Below are 26,610 nucleotides of genomic sequence, written 5' to 3'. Positions count from 1 at the left end.
AGTTTCATGCAAGATACAAGTATAGAATCATGTTAGAAAGATTGCATAATTAATTGGTTAAGTTTGACAAAAAGTCAAACTTGGTCGGGTCAAAGTCAACGAAAAAGTCAACATGTTCGGGTCGGGTCCCGGACTATTTTTCTATGCTAATTATTCATATACAAGTATATTAGAACAAGTTTCATGTGAATCGGAGGTCGGTAGCTAGTCAAACATTTCACGTGAAATGGGACAAAGAGGTCAGAATCTGACCAGGCCAATCCGCGCGCCGCGCGGGGATGGGGCGCGCCGCGCCACCATCTGGGCAGAGAATTCTGGTCAGTTTTTCAAAGTATGCACGAACCCAAACCTTTTCCAACCCAACTCTTGACCCGCAAACACTTATAACGCCTATCATATATCGTTGGAAAGGTATTTTGACGAGGAATACAACTAAGCACTTATGGTCCAACAATAACATCATTTACAATAGCCGAAATCTCATCAAGCGAACAATAAAAGTCCATTTTCAAAGTTTCAAGTTCATCAATTGCATTTTGAGTTTCGGGAAACCAATTCACACATATGATATGCCGTTTTGAAGGTAATGAAGCATACATTACTACTAGACACTAACAATTAACATTCCATGACATTCAAGCATCCAAAAATTCATGTCAAGAACTATCAAACCCTAGTCAAACATCTCAAAATCAATAATCATGTTTTTGAAGTTTTCTTAATCAACCTACACATCAATTTGAAGCTAATGATGCTAGTAACACATTTAATACATGAACTTTAACAATTAAACAACTTTTAATCATCCAAAATCAAAGATTAAGCAAGCAATTTTCATATTCAAGCTAGTTACACCAAAAACAACAAATCGAGCATACAAATTACATACACGACATCACAATGAGCCATAGACACTAATTAACACACTTTTAAGTCAAGAACACAAATTTAAAGAAATCTAGTATTTTAGAAATGTTACCCAAAATCGGAGTAGTTAGCATCAAATCGAAGAGGATGATGAGAGGATCAAGAATATGTAATTTATTTGGTTGCTAGCTCCCTAATCCGGATTTAGATGATGAATTTATGTTAGAAAGTTGAGAGGATTTGGAAGTATCAAAAGGAGAAAGAGAGAGATGAATGAGAGGAGGAGGTTGAAGGTTTGACTAGTTGACCTAGTCAAATCTTTGGCCTCTTTGCAAGTTTGGTCCCTCTAGTTTCAAAGCGGGTGCGGGAAATAACCAAACGAATATTTAAAACGCTCGAGTAAACGGGTGACGTTATAATTAAATAACGAGGATATTATGAACGTTAGTTAACGAAAGATGCCAAATTAAATGACGAAAGATATTATTTAAAAAAAAAAGACGGTGTTAAAATAAATTTAACGGAAAAACGCGGGATGTTACATTATCCACACCTCAAAAGAAATTTCGTCCCGAAATTTAGTTGGAAGTAATAGTCGATGTCTCTTACTCGAGACCTAGTGTAGTAACTCTACGAATGATTGAAGTTACTTTCTTGGACATTCCACGAATCCGGATAGTCGGGGTGTTACGTTGTATTAGGGCTTGGTTTTACGATCCACAAGTTCAGCCGGTTTTTCCTATGAGGAGGAGTTTGTCATCAATAGTTGGTGCATCTAGAAGGATTGCACGTTCCTGTTCCGCAGGACACGTTTCTAAGTTTGTTACACGAAATGTAGGGTAAACGGAAACTTAATTGAGTCGGAAGTTCTAAACGATAGGAAGCGGTTCCAATACGCCCCAAGGTTTCAAAAGGTTCGATATTGCGGATATAGCCTTTCTCGATTTCCCAAAATGGATTACACCTTTCCAAGGTGCGGTTTCTCAATATTACGCGGTTACACACTGGGATTTGTGAGGTTTTCATCTAAGTTTGGTATGACTCTTTTGGGCGACTACGGGTCGTCTCGAGCCCTTCTCGGACTTGGATTATCTCAATTGTTGTTTCTTGGATGAGTTAAGATTCGGTGTTTTGTTTGCCACATGCTTTGGTCCAACGAATAGGGGTATGACATTAGCGGTCATATAGGGTTTCGGAAAGTGCGTGTGAACACACGAGTGGTAACTACTGTTGTAAGAGGGATCTACTAAAAGCGACCATGCAAGTTTGAAACATGTCTTTCGAAGACGTAAATCGTTCGTTTGTTCGGTTCGTCTGTTTGTGGGTGGTACGCGGTACTCATGTCTAAGCGGGTCTCCAAGGTTTCTTGTAAAACTAGAGGCGAAACGAGTATTTCGATACGGGATAATTGACAAAGATACTCCGTGTTGGAATAGAATCTCTTAAGATATGTTTGAACAAGTCAGTTAGGGTTCGAAAAATGTTCGTTAGGACTATTCACCCACGTGGCGAATACTAATGTAATACGAGGAATTTCTCTATCCATGGAGAAATGTTACAAGGAGTTTCTTTAAACGGAAATGCGAGCGATAAAGATAGGAGTGAAATGAGGACTTAGAATAGGATGAGCTTGCATCTCGAGGTTGCCATAACGTGCCTCTAGTTGTCAAAAGTTGAAGTCTGAAAGAGAAACGAGATAGTACACGTAGTTGTATAGTTCGGGGTTGAATAATAGTTGGCCGATTATCAGAAACACAAGGGCGTTAAGTCAAAGAAGAGTGAAGTATCGTTGGATTGTGTGTTATCTTAATTTCCAGTAATATCAGACGGTAATGGTGAAATAACAGAGGTATGTAGTGTGGTACGTGATGACGAGAATATTGATCGGATCCACAATTTAGTATTCGAATTCTTCGTGCAAAATAACGAATTTCCGTTCCGTTGATTTCGAGTCGAGGGAGTATGCCTTTCGGCGTCCAAGTAGAAATATTTCCATATTTGAGTCCCATCTGGTGTTGTACGAATTTAGCTAGAAATGTTGGTGTGAAGAATCACGCTCAAGGTTCGATCGCGGAGAGATTAAAGTCGTGTAACACGAGAAAAGTCAGAAATGAATTTTCGGTAAGAACCGGTGAGATCTAAGATTTTTACGAATACAAGTCTGAGTTGGGAGAGTTCCCTGATTACATGTGGCTTGATTTCGAGATTGATTGTAATGCCTTGACCATTAACATCATAGTCTAGAAAATTGGACTTAGTTGAATAAGTTAAGATGTCATCTATAAATACGATAACAGATTTGTCTAGATAAGTTTGCATACGTGGTTTAGGAGGTTCATGAATACGGACGGAGTCCTAAATAAATCGACGGTACTAAGAGAGATTTACAACTAACGTTGCGAGTTCGGAAGATGGCTTAGGAGACATCGTCTCCCTTAACCCCCAATTGATGATAACCGGAACGGAGGTCGTTTTGGAATACACACGGGATTCATGCAAGTAATCATGAGGTCATGGATGCGAGGGAGAGGGTATCGGTTTCCAACCGAAAATTACTCAGTTCACAATAATCTATACAAGATGATGGGGAAACATTTTCTTTTTAACGAATAGGTTCCGAGCTCCCTAATTCTATAGGTGTCAAGTCAAAAGTCTTAACGTATATCCTCCAATAAAATTTATAGGCACACAATATTTTCCGTTGGTCACTTAAATTGCCTAAGTAGTGTCTAGGGGAAAAAGGTGAAGTGCAAAGAGTATGAGTCAGAGCCTTGATTATAAAACGTCTAACGGTAACCGAATCGAATAAACATGAAACGTGAGAATTTCGAGAAGAAACATACCCGTGACTAGTCCATCGTCGTCTCGGGCATCCTAGGCGTTGATGTTGAAAGTTTAACGGCGTGCGTTGGGGTTGATTTTCTTATTTGGGCATTCATTCCTAAAATGACCCGTTTGGCCACATGCGTAGCAAGTGACCGACTTTTGTGTGTTGGGTCCCTTTCGAGGGACGGGGGTGGCACTTCCACAATGTTTGTCGATGTGACCACTTCCTTGGCGCCGGTGGCGAAACCTGCCACATCCTTCAAAGTGATGCTTGTGGCATTCGTTACAAAAAGGTAGTTTTCCGGCATACCCTTTCTTGTCGCCGGGGAAAAAGGGCTCTTTGGTGAAGTTGTTATTGTTGCGGTTGCTTGATTGGGAGGCTTCCCATTTTCTTTTGTTGTTACTCGGGTGGTTCTCGACCATTGGTGCCGGTGCTTCCATTTCATTCGCCGTTTCTAAAGTTTGGCGGGCCTTGGTTAAAGCCTCTTGTATGTTAGTGGGTTGGGATGCCATTACCCCGTGTTGAATGCTCTTAGGGAGGCCATCCATGTAAAGTTCGACTCTTAGGGATTCGGGAGTCATGAGATTTGGACACATTGAGACTAGTTCGGTGAACCGTTGATTATAAGTTTCGAGGTCATTCCCGACCGTTTTTAAATTCCTTAGACCCTGTTCGAGCCTTCGAGTCTCGTCGCGCAGAAAATATTCGGTGATCATTCTTTCTCTTAATTCGGTCCATGAGAGTGTGTGGGCTTCATCGATACCCACCGATTGTACGTACTTGTTCCACCACGAAAGAGCAATGCCGGTGAAAGTGAGGGTGGAAAACTTGACCTTATCTTGGTCTCGACAACCGCTTGTGTTAAAAACGGTCTCCATTTGTTCAAACCATCGGGTGAGAACAACCGGTCCTCCGGTTCCATCGAAAGTGGGAGGGTTGTACTTCATGAAGTTCTTGTAGGAGCAACTTTCGCTTGAATTACCGGCTCCACGATTGGTGTTGTTGGAAAAGTGATCGGCCACGGCCGTACCCACGGCGGTGGTTATCATTCGTTGAAGAGCTTGTTCTAGAGTTTCGAGAGGGGTATTGTGTTGACCTTGGTGAGCCATTGTTCCTTCATGACACAAGAATATCGTTGATTAGTATTCTTAACAATACTAACCGTGATATGGAATAAGGATAGAGAGAGAATTTTTCCTGGACTCGCCTTAAATTCTTTATGTCATAATGTCGGAACGTCCATGTGAATCACCGTAATATAATCCCGGAAATTATATTACCCTGATTCTCATGTGCATTTAACATTACTTCATAAAGTCAAGGTGGCGCGTCAACAAAATTTATCAACGTAAGATCAAGATCGAATACGAGTTAGATATGATAGAAGAGTTCGAGTATAAATGCACAAATAGTCAAGTAATTCCTACTTCAGTCTATATGCCGGTTGTAGTCTAGATTCACCTATGTACCCTATGACTCGGGGTGGACACAAATGAACTCTAAATCCCTACAACCAAAGCTCTGATACCACTTGTAGCGACCCCGACAAATCGTCAAGTGACGGCGTCGTCTACATGGGTCCCATTACCTGGTCATAAGTCTTTATGACAACGTTTGACCAAAATATGTCGCCTTCATTTCAACATAAAGATTGTTTCCAAAGTTTAAAAGAATTGTTCAACCAAAAGTTAAGTTACAAGGTTATAAGTACAAATGAAATCTAGGCGACACGGTTTAAAGTAAAGTCATAAGACGCCCCATGAAATGCATGTATACTCGACATCCAATGCAAGTATCAAATAATGAGCGGAAGCATGTATCACATATCGTGCAAGACCTGAGAAAAACATAGAAATCTGTCAACGAAAACGTTGGTGAAATCATAGGTTTAAGTAAGTAAGTGAGTAAAAGTAAGTAAGTCGAACCACAAGGTTTGCAAAGTTGAAATAATAGTAATACATTCTAAAAGTTAATATTCACGAGCACCCAATTATCAAAGCTTAACATTCCATCCATTGTATACCCCATCCATAGTGCTAGAACAAACACTGATTCTCGAAAATATATTTCATCCGTAGACGGTAGCGAACCGTCAAAGATGAGGGTTGTCAACCCATATGGCCATATAACATAAGTTCTCGCTTACACCCGTCAAGTGTAACTAATGATAATCGAATTGAGGATTTTTGTTCTAAACTCGTATGTAGAATGTTTGTTTTCCCGTTCTTGTGTTCACTTAATTCAAAAGAATCGTTTATGTTTTCTCATCCCAAATATAAGTTCAAAAAGAGTAAAAGTGGGACTATGATCTCACCTTGAGCGCAAGAGTTAATAAATTACTTCAACGAGTAAACGCGTGCAAAGACAAAGCTAATCTCGACCTAAACAAGTAGGTTGTATCAATAACGATAGTCACGAAGGGTCAAAGTTGTTCAATTAGTCCTATGGCTCGACACGACTCGATTATGTAGCATGTGAAGAAAATTGTCAAGTTTCATGCAAGATACAAGTATAGAATCATGTTAGAAAGATTGCATAATTAATTGGTTAAGTTTGACAAAAAGTCAAACTTGGTCGGGTCAAAGTCAACGAAAAAGTCAACATGTTCGGGTCGGGTCCCGGACTATTTTTCTATGCTAATTATTCATATACAAGTATATTAGAACAAGTTTCATGTGAATCGGAGGTCGGTAGCTAGTCAAACATTTCACGTGAAATGGGACAAAGAGGTCAGAATCTGACCAGGCCAATCCGCGCGCCGCGCGGGGATGGGGCGCGCCGCGCCACCATCTGGGCAGAGAATTCTGGTCAGTTTTTCAAAGTATGCACGAACCCAAACCTTTTTCAACCCAACTCTTGACCCGCAAACACTTATAACGCCTATCATATATCGTTGGAAAGGTATTTTGACGAGGAATACAACTAAGCACTTATGGTCCAACAATAACATCATTTACAATAGCCGAAATCTCATCAAGCGAACAATAAAAGTCCATTTTCAAAGTTTCAAGTTCATCAATTGCATTTTGAGTTTCGGGAAACCAATTCACACATATGATATGCCGTTTTGAAGGTAATGAAGCATACATTACTACTAGACACTAACAATTAACATTCCATGACATTCAAGCATCCAAAAATTCATGTCAAGAACTATCAAACCCTAGTCAAACATCTCAAAATCAATAATCATGTTTTTGAAGTTTTCTTAATCAACCTACACATCAATTTGAAGCTAATGATGCTAGTAACACATTTAATACATGAACTTTAACAATTAAACAACTTTTAATCATCCAAAATCAAAGATTAAGCAAGCAATTTTCATATTCAAGCTAGTTACACCAAAAACAACAAATCGAGCATACAAATTACATACACGACATCACAATGAGCCATAGACACTAATTAACACACTTTTAAGTCAAGAACACAAATTTAAAGAAATCTAGTGTTTTAGAAATGTTACCCAAAATCGGAGTAGTTAGCATCAAATCGAAGAGGATGATGAGAGGATCAAGAATATGTAATTTATTTGGTTGCTAGCTCCCTAATCCGGATTTAGATGATGAATTTATGTTAGAAAGTTGAGAGGATTTGGAAGTATCAAAAGGAGAAAGAGAGAGATGAATGAGAGGAGGAGGTTGAAGGTTTGACTAGTTGACCTAGTCAAATCTTTGGCCTCTTTGCAAGTTTGGTCCCTCTAGTTTCAAAGCGGGTGCGAGAAATAACCAAACGAATATTTAAAACGCTCGAGTAAACGGGTGACGTTATAATTAAATAACGAGGATATTATGAACGTTAGTTAACGAAAGATGCCAAATTAAATGACGAAAGATATTATTTTAAAAAAAAAAAGACGGTGTTAAAATAAATTTAACGGAAAAACGCGGGATGTTACAATATATATATATATATATATATATAAACTTGTTCGTTTACGATTATATGTTTTAATATATATAATTGATATAGGTTCGTGAATCTGAGGCCAACCCTGCATTGTTCAGTATCGTCGTGTGCATATTTTTACTACAAAATATCGTATCGTGAGTTCATTTGATTCCCTTTTACTCTTTACATTTTTGGGACTGAGAATACATGCGCTGTTTTTATAACTGTTTTATTAAATGCTTTTGAAATATATTTTGAACTGTGAATACATGAAATGCTTTTACAAATGTTTGACGAGATAGACACAAGCAAAACATTACTCGAATGAATTATGTGAACATGATAATTGCCACCGTTGAATTATGTGGACATGATAATTGCCACCGTTGAATTATGTGGACATGATAATTGCCACCAATTGATGTGAATGTTATGTATCGAGAGAATGATTTTTATACACAGGTTATGTGTATTATATTTTGTGCACGAGGTATGTGTACGGTTACTAAGATTTATGAAAAATGGATTTCGTACACGAGAAAGGTGTACTATATTTAAAAGATATCGCATGTACATTACAGGTGGGTGTAGGATTCGGGCCTATTTGTACCATGCAGCATTTAAATCTTGTGGTCTATCAAAATGATGAATTTTATTGTTTACGATAAATTTATGAACTCACCAACCTTTTGGTTGACACTTTAAAGCATGTTTATTCTCAGGTATGAAAGAAATCTTCCGCTGTGCATTTGCTCATTTTAGAGACATTACTTGGAGTCGATCATCGCAATGGGACCAGATGTAGGTGACTTCGTCCGGATGGATTAGGACGGGGCATGACCCAATAAATATTCATATTCATATCCAATATTCATCAATTTAAATGATCCACATCCAGGATAAGATCGGATAGATATCCGATGTAGTTATCATTGCTAGGCACAATCGGTTAAAAAGAACCGATTATTGTTGGGCTGGGCCCAAGATTGGATTTGGTTTTGGTTCATGACAATTGTATTGGTATCGCTCGAAAGTGGAGGGAACATAAGAAACAAAATGATAATACATAGTCACTACCATACGATTTTTTTGTATAATACATCAAAATCCACCTTGATTATCGACTTATCGTTCAAAGATTCCAGTCTTTTCTCTAGGATGGCCTCCTGCATATATTTGTTGTACGAAGTCATGGTTATACGGTTTACATCAACCAGGTAACTTTTATTTCCTTATTCTTATGTGATTTGATGTGATAGCGCTTACAAAATACAGTTAATTTTAGGGGTAAATAATGAAACCCGAAAGTAGGGTTGTTCGTAGGTTTTCGGTTTCTTCGGTTCAATTTGTCCAATTTTTAGCTTTAAAATCAGTTTGGTGGCTATAGATAATAATTATTTAGTACGGAGTATATTATTAGTTATATTCAATTTTAATTTCGATTTTTGTCTTAACCGAACCGAAAACAGAGTTCAGATTTGTAGATTGAACCAATACCAAACCAGAAACCGAGTTCAGATTCGGTTTTGATTTTTTTTTCTTCCAATTTTCATTCTATTCGATTTCGGATTTTCAGATTAAACAGTTTGAAACCGAATATTGGACACCCCTACCCGAAAGTTAACAGCAATCCGTTTACCCACTTGGCATGAGTATGGCTTATATAACCAAGGCAAATTACATTAGTTGCACAAACAATATATGAGATCCAAAATATTGGATTATTATTAGATCAGCTGTGTGAAACTAAACACAGTTATGTTATAACTAAAAAAAAAATAATAATCTATCCCCTAAGTTACCTCTCTCTTATGTAAGAATGGTCTAAATTGGTATTAAACGACCGGGGAAATGAAATAATCATAGTATCAATCTCACGCGCAACCACATTCTTCTGCATGCGGTTGCATAAATCAAGCATGGAGAGTTGAATGAATCTACAATTGGTTAGTCTCTGAAATCTCTATCTGCCACAATTCGTTAACCCGAAGCTTTATTTGTTGTGTTTTATAGCTCATTTATTATTATTAGTTGTCTTCTTCATTCTTTGTGCAAGTAACTTACTTGCAGGGAAATGTAGCCTAGCCATTAGAGGTCTAGGTGCTCTCTTTATTCGATCGAACCCTCTTACACAAACAAACCCTGCAATTATTTCAACATAATCCCATTGTAAAATGTAACTTTCATTTGCTATGCACACAGCCTAAACTTGTGTAAGATCAATGCTCTTTGATTTATAACAAGAAGTAAAAAGACTAAAATAACCCTGTGAACAGTAGACTCTCATGCCTTTTAGTATATAGTTATAGTTATAATGTAGTTTGGATATTAAAATGATACATACCTTTCCAAAAGCAGTATTGAATTCCTTCGGTACTTAACCCTAGAAAAAATAACATAATATATTTGCTTAATCTTAGTTAAATAATCATATTAACTTTAGCAAAATAACATAATATATGGCTTATGAGTTTACCTTTAAAGATGGTTGTTACAGAAGTCCCAAAATAAACTTTTCTTCTTGGCAAATTCCAAATCCATGCCCTTGGTACAGCAATAGGCTCAAGGCTTGATTCATGATCTGCAAACATCTGCATATATTGCATATATACAGATTATATGCTTAACATAATTTAATTATTCCAGCATTAATAGCATTAATAACATTTGACTGATGTGAAAAAGTAAATTTGAATTTTTTAGGATTACGTACCTCATTCACTTGGAAATACGTACCATTGAGCGGAAAGCTACCTCGCATTGCTGTTCTACAAGGTATCTGTTATAAAAGTTTATAAAAAGTAGTTGGTATAACTTGTTTTACGCTATAGTTACAGTAGTATGCATACAATATATTATTAAAAAAGGCTTCTTACCAGAATAGTGCCTCTAACCACTTGTGAATTTGATTCCTTTACGTTGTTGCATGAAAAGCATGTTGCTCGATCGCACAACCGGCCTGATTGTTGGGCCGGACATTCTATTTCAGGTGGCTGTACTGAATTTGCAGTTTCACCTAACAGGAAACATTCAAATTAGGAGAAGCATGTTTTAGATCACTACGGCATGAAACTAACGATCGGGTCATTATGACACCAACCTGGTGTCCAGATTGCCAGGAGATAGTGACTTGGGTCATCGGGTTCTCTTTTATCAAACTGAAAACAGTAGCATGTAGAAATTAGTTGGCTATGTACAATTGTACATGCACACATTAAAACATTGTCAGTAACAAAATTACTAACCCCGTCTAAAAGCGGATGTGAATCTGGAAGTTCATACCTGCAGCAGGGTGAGATTAATTAAGGGGCAAATTGTATCATACATGATTAATTAACCTTTATTCTTTAACCCTCCCGTGTTATTTTCACCCTTGAATACACACACACACACACACACACACACACACACACACACATACATCATATGTAGAACTTGAAAAACTTACACTAGATGCTCTGTTCGAAGCCGGCTAACATCTTTCAGTTTAGGTGTAGGGATAGAGGCAGCATTAGGGTTTAATGCAACTAATGCTTTGGACATGTTTTCTTGAAGTTCTTTGCTATCTTGAATTATATTTTGCAAATTAGTTGTGAATTCTTCCATGTTGAGTTTGATACTCGGGATTTCATCATAATCGTCTCCATAGTACTGATCTTCGATGTCACTTATCGTTAATTCTGCAACTTCTGGCTCAGGCGTACTTGGCTCCTCAATGATTGGCTCACATAACGTCCTGATCGTATTGAAGTTGTTCTCAGCTGGCGGCAGCGGCAGCGGCAATGGCATGTTAACGATAGGTGGTATCGGAGTTGCAACTGGAGCATCTGAAGTCACTATTCTTTTCTCTTCTGGGCCCGGGAGTGCCAGCCTTGCACTGCACGATAAGATGTTAGTTATATAGTCATATATAATATAATATATCTACATATAATAAAAACACACGCGCACACACACACACACATATATATACCCCCACACATATATATATACTATATACTATATATATACATACATATATATATACCCCCACACATATATATACTATATACATACATACATATATATACCCCCACACATATATATATACTATATACTATATATATACATACATATAGTATATGTATAGGGGTATATATATATATATATATATATATATATATATATATATATATATATAGTAACCAATCGGGGGGAAGCAAATTTTTTTTTTTTTTTTTTTCGTTTTTTTTGAATTTTTTTTTCCGGCATCAAGATCACACGAAAATATGAACATTTAGAAGAGACACTTCGTGATGAATGTTTTTATTTTGGCGGGAAAACGCTCGAAGAAGTAATATATAACAATTATCGTGTTTTTCGAGCGTATTTTGAGGTTTTAGCTATTGGGGTTTAGATATTAGGGTTTAGATATTAGTGTTTATAGGGTTTAGATATTAGGGTTTAGAAATTTAGGGTTTAGGGTTTAGATTTAGGGTTTAGATTTAGGATTTAGATAGAGTTTTTAACACGACGGTTTAAAGTTTAGGGTTTAGGGTTATATATATATATATATATATATATATATATATATATATATATATATATATGTGTGTGTGTGTGTGTGTGTGTGTGTGTGGGTTATATATATACATATACATACATATAGTATATGTGTGGGGGTACATACTTATACTATATGTATGTATATATATAGTATATGTAGTATATGTAGATATATGTGTGGGGATATATATATATATATATATATATATATACACACACACACACACACACTATAACACACACTATAGCAGGTAACTATTAAAAGGAGCTGACTTATTTTACTGATTATCTTACCTTGCATAGGCACTATATATATATATATATATATATATATACACACACACACACACACACACACACACATATATGATATGATATATATATACACACACATATATGATATGATATATATACACACACACATATATGATATGATATATATATATACCCCCACACATATATATACATATAGTATATATAGTATATATATACATATATATAGTATACTATATGTATGTATATATATAGTATATATAGTATATGTATATATATGTGTGGGGGTATATATATACATATACATACATATAGTATATGTATGGGGGTACATACTTATACTATATGTATGTATATATATAGTATATATAGTATATATGTAGATATATGTGTGGGGTATATATATACATATACATACATATAGTATATGTATGGGGGTACATACTTATACTATATGTATGTATATATAGTATATATGTAGATATATGTGTGGGGTATATATATACATCTATGTGTGGGGGTATATATAGTATATATGTAGATATATGTGTGGGGTATATGTATGTATATATATATATATATATATATATATATATATATACACACACACTATAACACACACTATAGCAGGTAACTATTAAAAGGAGCTGACTTATTTTACTGATTATCTTACCTTGCATAGGCACTATATGTATATATATATATATATATATATATGATATATATATACACACACACATATATGATATGATATATATATACACACACATATATGATATGATATATATATATACCCCCACACATATATATACATATACTATATATAGTATATATATACATATATATAGTATATGTAGATATATGTGTGGGGGTATATATATACATATACATACATATAGTATATGTATGGGGGTACATACTTATACTATATGTATGTATATATATAGTATATATAGTATATATGTAGATATATGTGTGGGGTATATATATACATCTATGTGTGGGGGTATATATGTATGTATGTATATATATATATATGTGTGTACGTACTATATACATATGCTATATATACACACACACACACTATAACACACACTATAGCAGGTAACTATTAAAAGGAGCTGACTTATTTTATTGATTATCTTACCTTGCATAGGCACTGGCGAAGTGTCTGCACTCAGCTCTCATCGGACATGCATTACAGTTTGGCTTACTCTTTGTGCAGAAAACCTTCATTTAAATTTACATAATCATCAATAAATTTGTACTCTTAATTATAAAGATCTAGGAATTTAGGTGTAATAATACTGAAATACCTTTCCGAATGTAATCATTTGGTAGTGCAACTCATATCTGCCAAAGAACCAAATGTTAGTCCGCTAAACGAATATCTACAAGTTTATTTCTGCATATTCTATTTTGTTTAGGGATACGAGTTACTTACAAAGTCAACTGGTCCAGCTTGCACAGCCTGGGCCAAAGGTATTTTTGAATAGATTCCAATATTGGATACCTGTTCAGAAAGTTAATCAGTATCCTTTTTATAACTTAATAATCAATGTGTGTTGCATGTATAGATGCACAAACCGGATAAAAAACCGGATCCGGACAAAAAGAAAACCGGATTTTTTTTGTCCGGATTTTTCGGAACCGGTTCCGGATCCGGTTCCGGTTCTCGGCGTCGGATTTTTTTCGGATTTTTTCTGGAATCGGTCTTTTTTCGGTTCTCGACCGGATTTTTTCCGGATTTTTTTCGGACTAGGATTCGATGGCCGCATCATTATTAGATTACTAGTATAAATAATATAAATTGCTAGTTTTAACATATCAATGACCGCATTATTATTAGACGCACTATAAATAATAAAAAATTGCTAGTTTTTCTTAAAATATGTAATTTTTTTGATTATCTTCTCAACTCGAAGTCTACTTATTTGTTTATGGACTACGAAAACACCTATATTATGTACGAGTATTAAATAAAATTATTATGTTCAATAGCATTATTCATTCATTCATGCAAATCACCATTTTGATACTACTGTATTAATTATTAACTTAGTTCACTTGTGGTTTGGATCACCCAAATAATTAATAGAACTTTGTGTTTGTCCCACATCGGTTGTGGAAGAAACCTAAAGAGACACCATGTGGCTATAAAGGACAAGGAGCTGTGCCACTAGAAGATACATATACAATGTTGGGCTGAAATTAAATGAGGTCCAAGTAATAGTTCTAAATTTTGGGCTTTTTTGAAAAACCGGATCAGATCCGAATCCGGATCCAAATCGGATCGGATAAAATCCGGTTTATATCCGCAAAAAATCCGGTGAGGGTGAAAATCTGGATCCGGTTGGAACCGGATCGGATCCGGATCCGGATTTTGATGTGTCCGGTTCTCGTTGTGTCCGGTTCCGGATCGGGTCTTCGGATCGGATCTGGATCCGGTTTTTATGTGCATCTCTAGTTGCATGAACTACTTATATATACTTACATCTCGAGTAGATGTAGTTGGAGCGATTCAGGTAGTGGTTGGAGAGGGACCCACCCTAGTCTCACTGCTATCCTCCCAACATTTGTATCGACCTGGAAAATGATATCATGCAAGTAGAAATTACTCAAACATGTAACAATTTTTGGTCTTATAATAATTAACAAGCACTTACTGGAAAAGCAAGATGATGAAGCGTTAACAGGCGAACACATTCCACACTTTTCAGTCCCAATCCTCGAAAGCTCAGCAAGTAATCCCTGCGATGCAAGACGTTAGTAATAACTTAAAAGCAATAAGTTGCATTTATGCATTCGGATGGCTTACTTTGCTTTATCAGGTGGTGCGTCTCTTAACCATTCAAGGTCAATCGATCCATGATCTCTCACTAGACGGTTAAGGAAATCCTGCATATACACAATAGTTATAATCAAAGATATTCAAAGATATAACAATAATAGTAACACAAAATTACGCGCATAGTCCCTGTGGTTAGTTCATATTTGCGGATATAGTCCCTAAATTTTATTTTGCACGAGTATTCTTCGTGGTTCGCAATTTTTGCGTGGATAGCCCCTCCAGTTAGCGGTCGTTAAATTTTTCCGTTAAATTTTTTCGTGGATAGTCCCACCAGCTAACAGTCGTTAAAATTTTCCGTTAAATTAATTCATGAGCTAAACATCATGAATCCGTGTAAAAAAATTAGGGACTATATTTGCAAATTTGAACAAACCACAGGGACTATCCACGCAATTTTGTCTTATAGTAAGTAATAAACACACGATGTAAAGAATTTGTAGTACCTTCATCCTATCAGCTAACATGTTGTTCATTCCACGTTCTCTGATAGCATCCGAAATCTCGTCGACATGTGCACGTCTCAGTGCTTCATAATCGAGCGAATCTGCTGCGTCTTTGTTTCGCTCTTTTGATTTACCATTCAACAGTGCCTCTTTTCTCAAGCTATCCCAGTGCATCGTTTGTTTTCTTTCGTCTGCGTTTTTTACCTTACTGCCCTTGGAACTATTTGGTTCGGGCCCAGTTGGTGGATCATGAGAAGCTTTTTGCTTTGAACTTGCTTCATAAACCGTATTCTCAAATGAGTTTTGCATGTTAGGTATTCCTCCAAACATTGGGTTGTAATCTTGCATAAGATTTAGAAGTGGGCCAGACTGTTTACGGGTTTTAAAGCCGGTTATTGTTACATCATCTACATGTGAGTTTGACCCTGAACTTGACCTAAATTCATCAATTGTGGAAGAACTGAAAGAATCTTGGGGTAAAATGACTTCTTCCACTGATATACTATTATGATTATACATTGCACCTTTTGTTAAAGAAGTTCGATGCGTCATGTTTTTAATTGATTCTGAAGATTTTGTGAATTCAATTGGCTCTGTTACTGAATATGGCCCGTTTCGTACTCTATCTTGGCAGCATAGTTCGTTTTTTGATGTTGACTTAAGGGGGAATCTTGCTGCAAGAGACATAAATGCAGAACTGCATATGTTGCAAAAAAACAAAAAAAATGTTGATTAATTTGTATTATCAACAGTTGCTAACTGTAGTTTGATAATATGGGTTATAAAAGTTGACCTAGAAAGATGATCGGAAACATTTTGTGTGAGAAAGACACCAATCACTGAGTCAACTACGGATCCTTTCCAACGTGAGAATCTTCTATCTCCTGCAAAAGGTACTAGTTAATAATGGCATATTGTAAAGCATTGTTGTAAAAGTCAACCAAGTCAACCGACGCTTTAGTTTGGGACTAGCCCGTCCCGAGTCACCCAAAATCGCCTAAAAGTTGGTCAATGCTAAAAATTCGGGTCAAAGTCGGGTTGGTTCATGTCGGGTCTTAGTCTGTCAAAGTCAAAGTTTGGTAAAAAAATTGTATTTCTCAAAATTAGGTTTTGTGCCATATATCTATCTCATAAATATTTATATTTTATGTTTGATATATTTATGTAAAGTGTGTGTGTGTGTGTGTATATATATATATATATATATATATATATATATATATATATATATATATATATATATATAATTTATTTATCACTAAAAGTCAACGTTGGTCGACCCGACTTGTCTCCGTCTCGTCTAGCGACTTTTACAACCTTGTTGTAAATTGAATGAAAAGCATTTAACTTTCTTGGTTTAAGCTACTAAACATTTCTGTCCAGTTATAGCTTTGATCTATATTGAAATTGATTAATTCGTTTGAACTAGTTTCCTTATAATCACTGTTCCAATATAATAATCAAATCTTGGAATTTAGATGATTTATACCTTGAACAAGATGCATACGAGCAATGAACGATTCCGCTCGCCCACGAAACACTCGTCTTTCGTCTTCCCACCATTTTTCTTTATCCTTATCTTTTGTTGTTGGACCCTCACTTCCTTCGATACCCATTAGTTGTCTCCAAACTCGTTCTGTCTCGGTGTCGAGGTCTACTCTAGGACGCGGAGCACGTTTCTTGATAGGCTCAAATGGGATCATGGCATCACTATTTCTGTACACAATAAGTTGATTTTGCAGTTTCTTATTTCCATCATAGATGTGTAAACCTTCTAACATATGTGTAATAGTTTCAACCGAAAGTTCAACTTTTTTTGTTCTTTGTCGTCCTGCATAAACAGCTAGAAATTTCAGACACGCTAAACATTGTAACATTGTATTGTATAATAATATTAATAAAAAAAAAACCTTGCCTTTATTCAAAAGTAAAGGTAGTAATATTTACCCACCTCATGGATCAACGGGTAATGTATAGGTTGGCGTTACTCGGAATGAATTAGCATTGCTATAATATATTTTTTTGTAAATATACTTTTGAAAATCACAAAATGGAAGGCGAAGAAGTTTATGTATGTCATCCAGCCAACCCAACTGGCCGATAGTAAAAAGTTGCACGCTCAAACCATACGTATTTAGACTAGTTACCCAACCCGCCCATTTTGCCACCTTTATGCTTTATACTTATTTTAAATTAAATATTTACCTCTTGCTATTGTTGATGCTTGCTGATAACCTTGATGTTGTTGCTGAAGATTCTGGCTCAACCCATCTAATCTTTGGTTATATGACCTTGGTTTTGCATTTTGCTTCTTTTCAAATGAATTAGCAGAAGGGTACGTCGAAACTGTATATCTAGAGTCCCATTTTGGTGTAGTTTGAATTGGCTTCCAACTGATCATCTCACTCGGAGTATAGTTCGATGCTCTCATCGTGCGCGGTTGCATTCCAGGTAGCACGTGTTGCTTCTGTAGATGACGTGTAGCATCTAACGGTGGTTGACTATTAACTACCGTACAAGATTGGTCAACTCTTATACAAGAATTCAGTAACTGCATGGCTGATCCAACACTATTTCTGTAAATGTTATTAATTTGTCTTGCATTATCTTCAAGATCTTGATCTTGATACTCGTTTTGCATCTTCAGTTTCTTGTGATTATCAAAAAGATTGAAACTTTTTTGATCATAAGAACGGTTTGCAACCCCTAACAAAAACTTCTGGTATTGCAAGAATGAATCCAAGGCGTTTGCATTCGATTTCGGTCTCTTGATACCTCTTCTTTCATCTATAATCGGGGTACCCTGCACATATATTGGCACCGTATTTGCTTGAACAAAATTATCTTTTATTCCAACACGGTCATTTACCTTATTACCCCCGGTATATTCATTATGCTGTGTCACACGTACTCCATCGATTCGTCTATTTTGTTGTGTTTCTTGAGAATTCAGATTAATGTATACCTCCTGTTGACTTTTTATATTCTCATGGCTTTCATCTTGTGGTGGACACTCCAAGTCAAAGTTCAGCTTTTTCTTGCACGATTTGGGTGCTGTTTCTACAACCGACGGTGGTTCGCTGATGTCATTCTTCCGCACGTACTTTCTTTTCGTAACACTTTCGACCGGGGTGTTCTCGCCCGAATTCACACCCTGTTTTCTTACATGCTTCCTTTTAACCTTGGGGGTCTCATGGGTCGACCCATTTGCCGGTTCCTTAGGCTTCGGTGTTCTTCTCGGTTTGCTTTCTCTAATCACTTTTGGGCGGTGTTTTTTCCTTCTACTGGGAGTCTTTTGTTGGGGCGTTTGGTTCAAGTCGATCACCTGTTCTTCTCTCTCGTTAGAAACGATTTGTTCCTTTTGTGTTGATGACATGGCAGAAGGTGGCGAGTCACCAATGGTCTGCACGAGCTCGTTGTATAGATAATCGGCATCTTTTGTTGATACGGTTTGATCTGTCGTTGATGTTTCTTCTGCTAGAAAGTTGACTTTTTCTGCTACCCATTGACTTTGTTGATTGTAAGGTGTGACCGGGGCAAACGGGAAATTTTTGTTTGTATCGGGAGTCTGTTGCTCGGGGGTTTGGTTCAAGTCAAACACCAGTTCATCTCTCTCGTTAGATCTAACGTTTTCGTTTTGTGACGTTGAAATTGCAGAAGAAGGTGGGGAGTTGTTAATGGTCTGCAATAGCTCGTTGTATAGATCATCTGCATCTTTTGTTGATACGGTACGATAATTATTGCTCTGTTTGACTGGAGTAAAGGTTTCGGCTGCTTGAAAGTTGACCTGTTTTGGTACCCATTGACACTGTTTATATTTTTGTGAACTATATGGTGTGATTGGATCAAAAGGGTAAGAATTAAGAATGTTAAAGGCTGTTGCATCGGGCTTGAATGTTGGTGGTGAACTTGGGTCGTAGGCGGCATGTTGGTTCGCACCTGGGAATCCATCTGTGAGAAACAAAGTTAACTCTCATTATAGAATATGTATATTGCTGCATGTAAAAAATGTTTATATATAAAAAATGGGTGAATTGTCCATTTTGTGCTAAGTGATTATGATACCTGTTAGTAATATGTTAAACCAGTACTAATAAGATATGCATAAGCAAATTATCCTAATCATATTTTTATAATTGTTTCAATAAACCATAAGAATAAGAAATTGTTCCTAATGTTGCTAATTTGGTGTACCTTTGCAGTCTTGCAATTCAACAAAGTTGGTTACTTTGCAAGAAAACCAAATTTTGAAATAGAAAAATGCAAGGTTTGTGTAATATTTAACACTAAACTAAATACTGTTATATCATATTTGATTAATCTAGTTAATCTAGTGATTATAGTAACTGGCGATTAACAAGAGTGCTCACCTTTTGGTCTACTGATCAAGTTGTTTGAAGTTGACCTTTGAGCCGGGTGATTTTCAAGCGTAGAAGTCCACGATGTAGTTCTCATAATATTGCTTTCAACTTGAGTAGGTCGATTTTGATTAAATAATAATCTTAGATCGTAAACACCATTGTTGCATGCTTCATTTGCAGATGACACACATGTTAAGTTGCTACTAGAACTTACGATAGTTTCCGAATTACCACATTTCCAATTTGCAGGGTCAGTTGAGATAAAGTTTGAGGCTTGGTTCGAGACGTGGTCTTGACGTCGGCTAGGTCTTGTAACCCACTTCGGTTTCTCGTTACTTGGAACCACTTTCGGTGGTCTTCGATTGCTATCTTCATGAATCTTATTACTATCAAGTGTATTTTGTGGCAAAACACCCGTATACATCCCAATCAAATCTTGCCAATTCTCGGTTTCTACTCGACGTTCTTGCATCTCAACATGAGTTGGATGCGGTTTCTCATAAATTATCTTTTTGGTAGTTACCGGATTCCATGAATTCCTACTCTCATCAAATTCATTCCCATGTATACTCCAATGATTCCCATTCCCGCCTCTTTCATTCCCATTAAGAGTCCAATGATTCCCGTTTTCGCCACTTCCATTCCCTTGTAGAATCATCTTCTCCGTAGGCGAACTCCAATAATTTCCGTTATCGTTCGTAGTACACGATTGTTGGCCACTTAAAGTTCTATTATTCATCAAAATCGGCCTCCTTGAAGCCAACGTAGGGTCCCACCCACCCACAAATTCATTTCCGTTGCTCATTATCGGCATTGAACCCTGACCATGACCGATTCCATTCTCAATTGGAATCGGCATTCCATTAATTAGAGGCTTCCATGAATCCCTATTTTCGGTATAAGGGATTCGAAAACCTCTATCAAAGTTCATACCAAAACTCTAAAACCTAAAGACCAAAATTGACTTAACTTACTTTCTTGCTGCTAAATTAACCCCGACTTCTATCCGTTTCACCAAAACCGAAATTTAAAGATTAAAAAATCAGACTCGATTTTCTAATTTCCATTATCTGAAAATTACCTGCCAAAAACCCCAAATTAGATTCTAATTTTAGTGATCATCCAACTAAAGAGTAACATTCATTATTCAATTATTCAATGACATAATTATAAAGAGGTATACATGTAAAATCAAGGGCATACTTTTAGGGTAAAATCAATACATTGTATTTATTTATTTATTTATTTTCTTCTAGGACACAAATTAAAGTCATGCAATTAATACCAAAGGAAATTCATGATAAATTCAACAATTCCAGGTCTCCATAATACTTAATTAATAATAATAATTTACAATATTTCATGTAAGGGTAGAAAATAAGCAATTCATAATTTAATTAACCAGATATTCGAAACATAATAAAAGAAACAAGCAAAATTAAACCAGCACTACAGTACATCTTTGTAAATTCATGAATTTAATTCTTTAATCACGAAATGAGGTTTTAATTTAATTGAAACGGAATCAAATTGAAACCTAGTAGAGAAGTAAAACAGAATCGCATGTATAGAATTTGTAAATTTGCAATTTAGGTGAAGCTGAGCTCACCGATATCAGGCTCAGGCGGCATCGCCGGAATAATTCGCCGGAGAATCAAGTCAATGTGTTGTAACCAAGCAAGTACAATTGTGTGTGTTTGTATTGTGTGTAAGAAGAGATCAAGAAACAGAAATGGGGGGTTAACAAAGATAGTAATATAAGTATCCTGCCGTCCCATTTTACTTGAGTTTTTTAGATATGTTTCAAAATAAACGTCCACTTTCATTTTATTCGTAATTTCGAAAAATTACGAAAAATAATATTAATATTAAAATTTGTTTATTATATTAAGAAAAACTCAAGACAGATGTCTAAAGTTGAGGGACATATAAATTAAACTTGAGTCTTCGTTAGAGATTCTTCGATTTACAACCACCACACTATTTCTTCGATTAATAATATTTTACTAAACTATAATGTATTCATTATGTATTTTGATTTATTATTTTTGTATTTATATTCATAAAAGTTGACATTTCAATTAAAGACGGCAGAAATAAGATGTAACATTTTTATCTATTATTTATTAACTAGGTGAGGAGCCCTCGCTTCGCGTCGGGGCTCCGCTTCGAATATAATTTATCGCGTTTAGTTCGTAAAATTATTTGAATTTAACGGTTATGTCGGTTAAACGTTACTCAACCTGAACGAAAAGATGAATCCCAATTTTAGCCAAAAATTTTTTTTTTACCATTTATCCCCTCAATTTAGTCATAGTCAGTGTTTCTTTGTGTGTATAACATCCAAAGCATGGGGTACAAATATATTAAGCATGAGACTTAGTTGTTATTCATTGATTTGTTTTTTAGATAAACGTATAATATAATAATAATAATGAATAGTTAGTAGATAGTAAAAAGTATGGGCTCGATTTATAATGAATGAGAAGTTGTATGGTTAAATTATAAAGTGTGAAAAGTTTGTGGTAAATTTATAAAAACTATAGAGTTAAGTATTAAAAAAGGTGGGGTTGAACTGTAATAATTAAAAAGTTAATGAATGAGAAGTTGTATGGTTAAATTATAAAGTGTGGAAAAGTTGTGATAAGTTTGTGAAAAATATAGAGTTAAGTATTAGAAAAAGTGGGGTTAAATTGTAATAACTAAAAAGTTTGGTGTAAATTTGTGAGAATTGTGAAGTTCACTATTCATTTGAGCTCCCTCTTTTAGATATGTAGAGTAAGTTAATGAATGAGAAGTTGTATGGTTAAATTATAAAGTGTGAAAAAGTTGTGGTAAGTTTGTGAAAAATATAGAGTTAAGTATTAGACAAAGTGGGGTTAAATTGTAATAACTAAAAAGTTTGGTGTAAATTTGCGAGAATTGTGAAGTTCACTATTCATTTGAGCCCCCTCTTTTAGATGGCAAAGTGGGGTTAAATTGTAATAACTAAAAAGTTTGCTGTAAGTTTGCGAGAATTGTAAAGTTCACTATTCATTTGAGCCCCCTCTTGTAGATATATAGAGTAATAATAAAAAATAGAGGTGGGCAAGAAAAAACAAAGGAAACTCACATGTAACCCTCCTTCATTTACTATTTACTATCATAACTTTAAGTAAACGAAACCTTGGTTGCATAATAAGTATTCTTGTTAAATGTGTTGATCATTAACTATTCGTATATTTATTTATTTATACTCTGTCTTTCATTTACTATTTAACATATTTTTACGGTGTTACCTTACATGTACACATTTTGAAATTATGTATTTCATCAATTTCCGTACATTTTAATATTTTATAAAATAATAAAATATGTGATATATGATAGTGAGATAGTGTTTTTAAGACTATTATTATATTCATCACCAAAATCGATAGAATCACTAAAATCAAAATATTCATTAATTTTTGTTTGAGATTTCACCATCCGTGTTTCAAATTTAAAAAACTTGCTAATCAACAAAGATCGGGTATCGGTTAATCGGTTTTTAGAAGCCCTCCACACTACACGTTCATGGCTTGGGTCTTCATTTCTCACTTGGTTAAATGGGGAGTAGTCGCCAGCTTTGTCATCGCAAATGCGGTACTGTTTGGTAGCTTCTTATCAGCTTGTTTTTTCAAGTTCCGTGGTGTCTAATGATCCCTTGTTATGAACTTGTATGTGATTGTTTTCTCCTTTCGATTCAATATAAATATATATAGTTTATAGGGCTTTGTAAATTTTCGATATATCAATAAATATTTACTTGTTTTTCAAAAAAAAAAAAAAAAAGCAAATGTCAATTTTACGTTTTACTTTAGACATGTATTTTTAAGAAAAAGTGTGATTACTCCTCAAACAGGGGTTATTGTCATTAATTCAATGATTTCATAAGACGTGATCCGGGTAAAACTATAAGATTGATTGTTTATTTTTTTCAAAAATGAGCACTTATTTTGAATAAACCAACCTATACTGAAAATGTGAATGTGAATACTTATTTTGTAATGTAAAAAGAATAATATAATGCGAGACAAATGTTTGTGTCTTCATTTCAAATAAATTAATTAAATGTTCAATTTAATTCAATAGAACCCTAATAATATAATAATATATCTATCTATATATGTGTATACGAATCGGGTTTACCCAACTTATATGAGGCAAATACAATATTCGAAATTACTACAGTAGTAAATATGAGGCATCCAAAAGAAGAGAAAATCGCCTAGTTACCTTACCTGCCAAAACTTTACAAAATTATTGGATATTTTTTGTATATATTAGAAAAAAAACAATACAATATTTCAAACACAACTTATAAATTAGATCAGTCAAACTTGAGTCTAAAAACTAGAATTTTTACCAAGTATTTAAGTCTATGAATTTATAAAAAAAAAAAATTACATCATTGATCCCTAAAGTTTACTAAAAATTGCACAAGTGACTTTTTTCTTTAATTATGATCTGGATGACCCTAAAGTTTTCAGTAGTTTCAATTTAGACCCCTATACTAACGATTATTAGTTTTTCTTTGTTAAGTGTGACCATCTGTGTAACATCCTCAATCGGGCCTAGCTGTAAGATTACTAAATTGCCCTTAAGTTGGTGTTGTGTTATTATATGCTTTTATTTTTATTTAATATTTACTGTTAAATTATGATGTGGTTAGGACCAGTTTGTGACAAGGATCACAGAACAGGTTTGTGTATTTAATTTGGACTTCGTTTGGGTTGCCAAATGATGTAAGAAAGATATCAGATAACTGATAAATACCCGTGTGTTACACAGTGTGAGAATTTAAACCAAATATGATGCCCAGTGTTACCATTTCTTGCATTTTCCAGATTCTTCCCAAAACACACTCGTTCTTCATCTCCTTCACCTACTTCAAACCCTAATCTTTAATCCTTGTTCTTGAGCTCAAATCTTTTACATTATCTTGTTCCTTGTGATTTACTGATTCTATCAAGATAAGAATCATAAGATTTCATGCTTTAATCTTTGAGAAATTTGAGTTTTTGTATAAGGTTTTACAAAGTGTGTAATTTGAGTCAAAGTGGTTAGATTTAATGTTGTTTGAGTTTAAATCTTGTGGGTTTATGTTTCTACATGTATAGTATCTTCAATTTTTTCAGTTTTGGGGTCTTAATCGAGCTCTAGAACAAGAATTGGTCGATTTTAGGTGAAACCCGTAGCTTTGTTCTTCAGCTTCTGTAGATAAACACAGTCGGCCGAGTGTCTCCTGACACTCGACCATCGACCCAGTGTGTATTTTTGTACTGTGTTATTTGGTGTTAACAGACAGTAACTAACTTGATTTGCCTTATGTTCAGGTGATAAGGATAAAGAAGCCGCTCAGTAGTAGATTATCTGAGCTGGTTGCTGGTAATTGGTGAGTGGGACTAACTGGAGAATAGAGTATAGAGTAGCATGTTATATTATGATTGCCATGCTTGTTAGATATACTTACTGTTGTGGTTAGTTAGTACGTTGTGATGACTGCATGTTAGTTGATGCTTGTCTGATGGAGCCCAGTGCGTCCCTATTGTGTGGTAGCCTCGGTATGAGAGATCAACCTGCGGGTTGGGTTCCTCATGTGGTAGCCTAGACAATCGAGGTGTATATATATGTGAATGACGCGTCCGTCGTGTGTGGATTATATATATACACAAGGTGGTGGAGGAACTTCTGGTAAGCCCCAGTCCGATCAACTGGTGGTTAATGGTTTAGCCGAGCTGCCAGAGTCTCTGTAGACGGCACTTGGGTGATGTTTGTTGTGACGACCCGGAAATTTCCGACCAAATTTAAACTTTATCTTTATATGATTCCAACTCGATAAGCAAAGTTTGTTAAGATAAATCTCAAGAAGTGTAAACTGTATTCATACATTTATTACCCTTCGACTGTTCTCGACGATTCACGAACCATTAAATGGATATGATTATACATATATATGTATATAATATAACTTGAAAATAATAACAAAGTATTAAACGTATAATACTTTACATGAACGTATTTGTTTCAATATGTTTATCGGTGGAATTAGAAGATAATATCAAATGATTGAATTATCAGATACATTGAATTATGATTACGAGTCTCTGTTGAGAGGTCCACGTTGATTTGAGAAATCGTTCACTTTTAACGATATTCGGAATAATTGGTAAAGTGATTTACGAGTAAGAACAAATGTGTCAATTAACGGGAACTAGACTAGGGTTAGTGGGGATTCTTAATTCATACTTTACAATAATTTCCTTGTGACTCTGGATAAGTTAACTCATTTAACCTTCATAAAATTTAAATCGTGTAGAGTAAATTATTGAGTTAATGGTTGTCGACAAGATAAACCCATTTGACAAGTTATATTAAGATGATTTCATATGTTTATTTATTCATTGGACTTTTTATGTAATTTTACTTTCCTATAACGTTTTATGAATTAACGATTAACGATGTCCATTTATTACAACCTTTAAAATAAGTTCTAATATAATTAGCTTTGAAAAACTAAAAATTATA

General features: G+C 35.2%; 1 protein-coding gene and 1 long non-coding RNA gene across 5 annotated transcripts; one reads left to right on the top strand and one right to left on the bottom strand.

Annotated features, from left to right (window-relative positions):
* The first annotated feature begins 8,669 nt into the window (after window positions 1-8,669).
* Window positions 8,670-19,751, top strand: LOC139861486 (uncharacterized). 3 transcript variants are annotated; one of them, XR_011763776.1, is made up of 5 exons: window positions 8,670-8,805; window positions 10,292-10,363; window positions 16,015-16,176; window positions 16,335-16,593; window positions 19,358-19,751. It is a non-coding gene; the product is annotated as an uncharacterized lncRNA (long non-coding RNA). The 3 variants fall into 3 exon arrangements; XR_011763775.1 differs by having other exon boundaries at window positions 16,015-16,593; XR_011763777.1 differs by lacking the exons at window positions 16,015-16,176; window positions 16,335-16,593; window positions 19,358-19,751 and adding an exon at window positions 13,563-14,221.
* LOC139861485 (uncharacterized) lies at window positions 8,715-21,786 on the bottom strand. 2 transcript variants are annotated; one of them, XR_011763774.1, is made up of 21 exons: window positions 21,671-21,786; window positions 20,071-21,142; window positions 17,906-19,651; window positions 17,190-17,531; window positions 16,494-16,584; window positions 15,701-16,397; window positions 15,225-15,304; window positions 15,073-15,157; window positions 14,901-14,992; window positions 13,851-13,919; window positions 13,723-13,759; window positions 13,554-13,636; window positions 11,037-11,465; window positions 10,834-10,870; window positions 10,689-10,746; window positions 10,465-10,604; window positions 10,302-10,367; window positions 10,065-10,179; window positions 9,933-9,971; window positions 9,391-9,730; window positions 8,715-8,754 (listed from the first exon to the last, which is right to left on the bottom strand). XR_011763774.1 is itself a non-coding variant. In XM_071849880.1 (20 exons), exons 2-20 carry the CDS (start codon window positions 20,990-20,992, stop codon window positions 9,603-9,605), a joined length of 5,256 nt encoding a protein of 1,751 aa, XP_071705981.1. In that variant the 5' UTR covers window positions 20,993-21,142; window positions 21,671-21,786; the 3' UTR covers window positions 9,291-9,602. The 2 variants fall into 2 exon arrangements, 1 of the variants encoding a protein (XP_071705981.1); XM_071849880.1 differs by lacking the exon at window positions 8,715-8,754 and having other exon boundaries at window positions 9,291-9,730.
* Window positions 21,787-26,610: the final 4,824 nt, after the last annotated feature.

The sequence above is a fragment of the Rutidosis leptorrhynchoides genome, chromosome 8 (assembly GCF_046630445.1).
Source record: "Rutidosis leptorrhynchoides isolate AG116_Rl617_1_P2 chromosome 8, CSIRO_AGI_Rlap_v1, whole genome shotgun sequence".
In the NCBI taxonomy this organism is placed as follows: Eukaryota; Viridiplantae; Streptophyta; class Magnoliopsida; order Asterales; family Asteraceae; genus Rutidosis; species Rutidosis leptorrhynchoides.
This window is presented reverse-complemented; position numbering and strand designations above follow the sequence as displayed.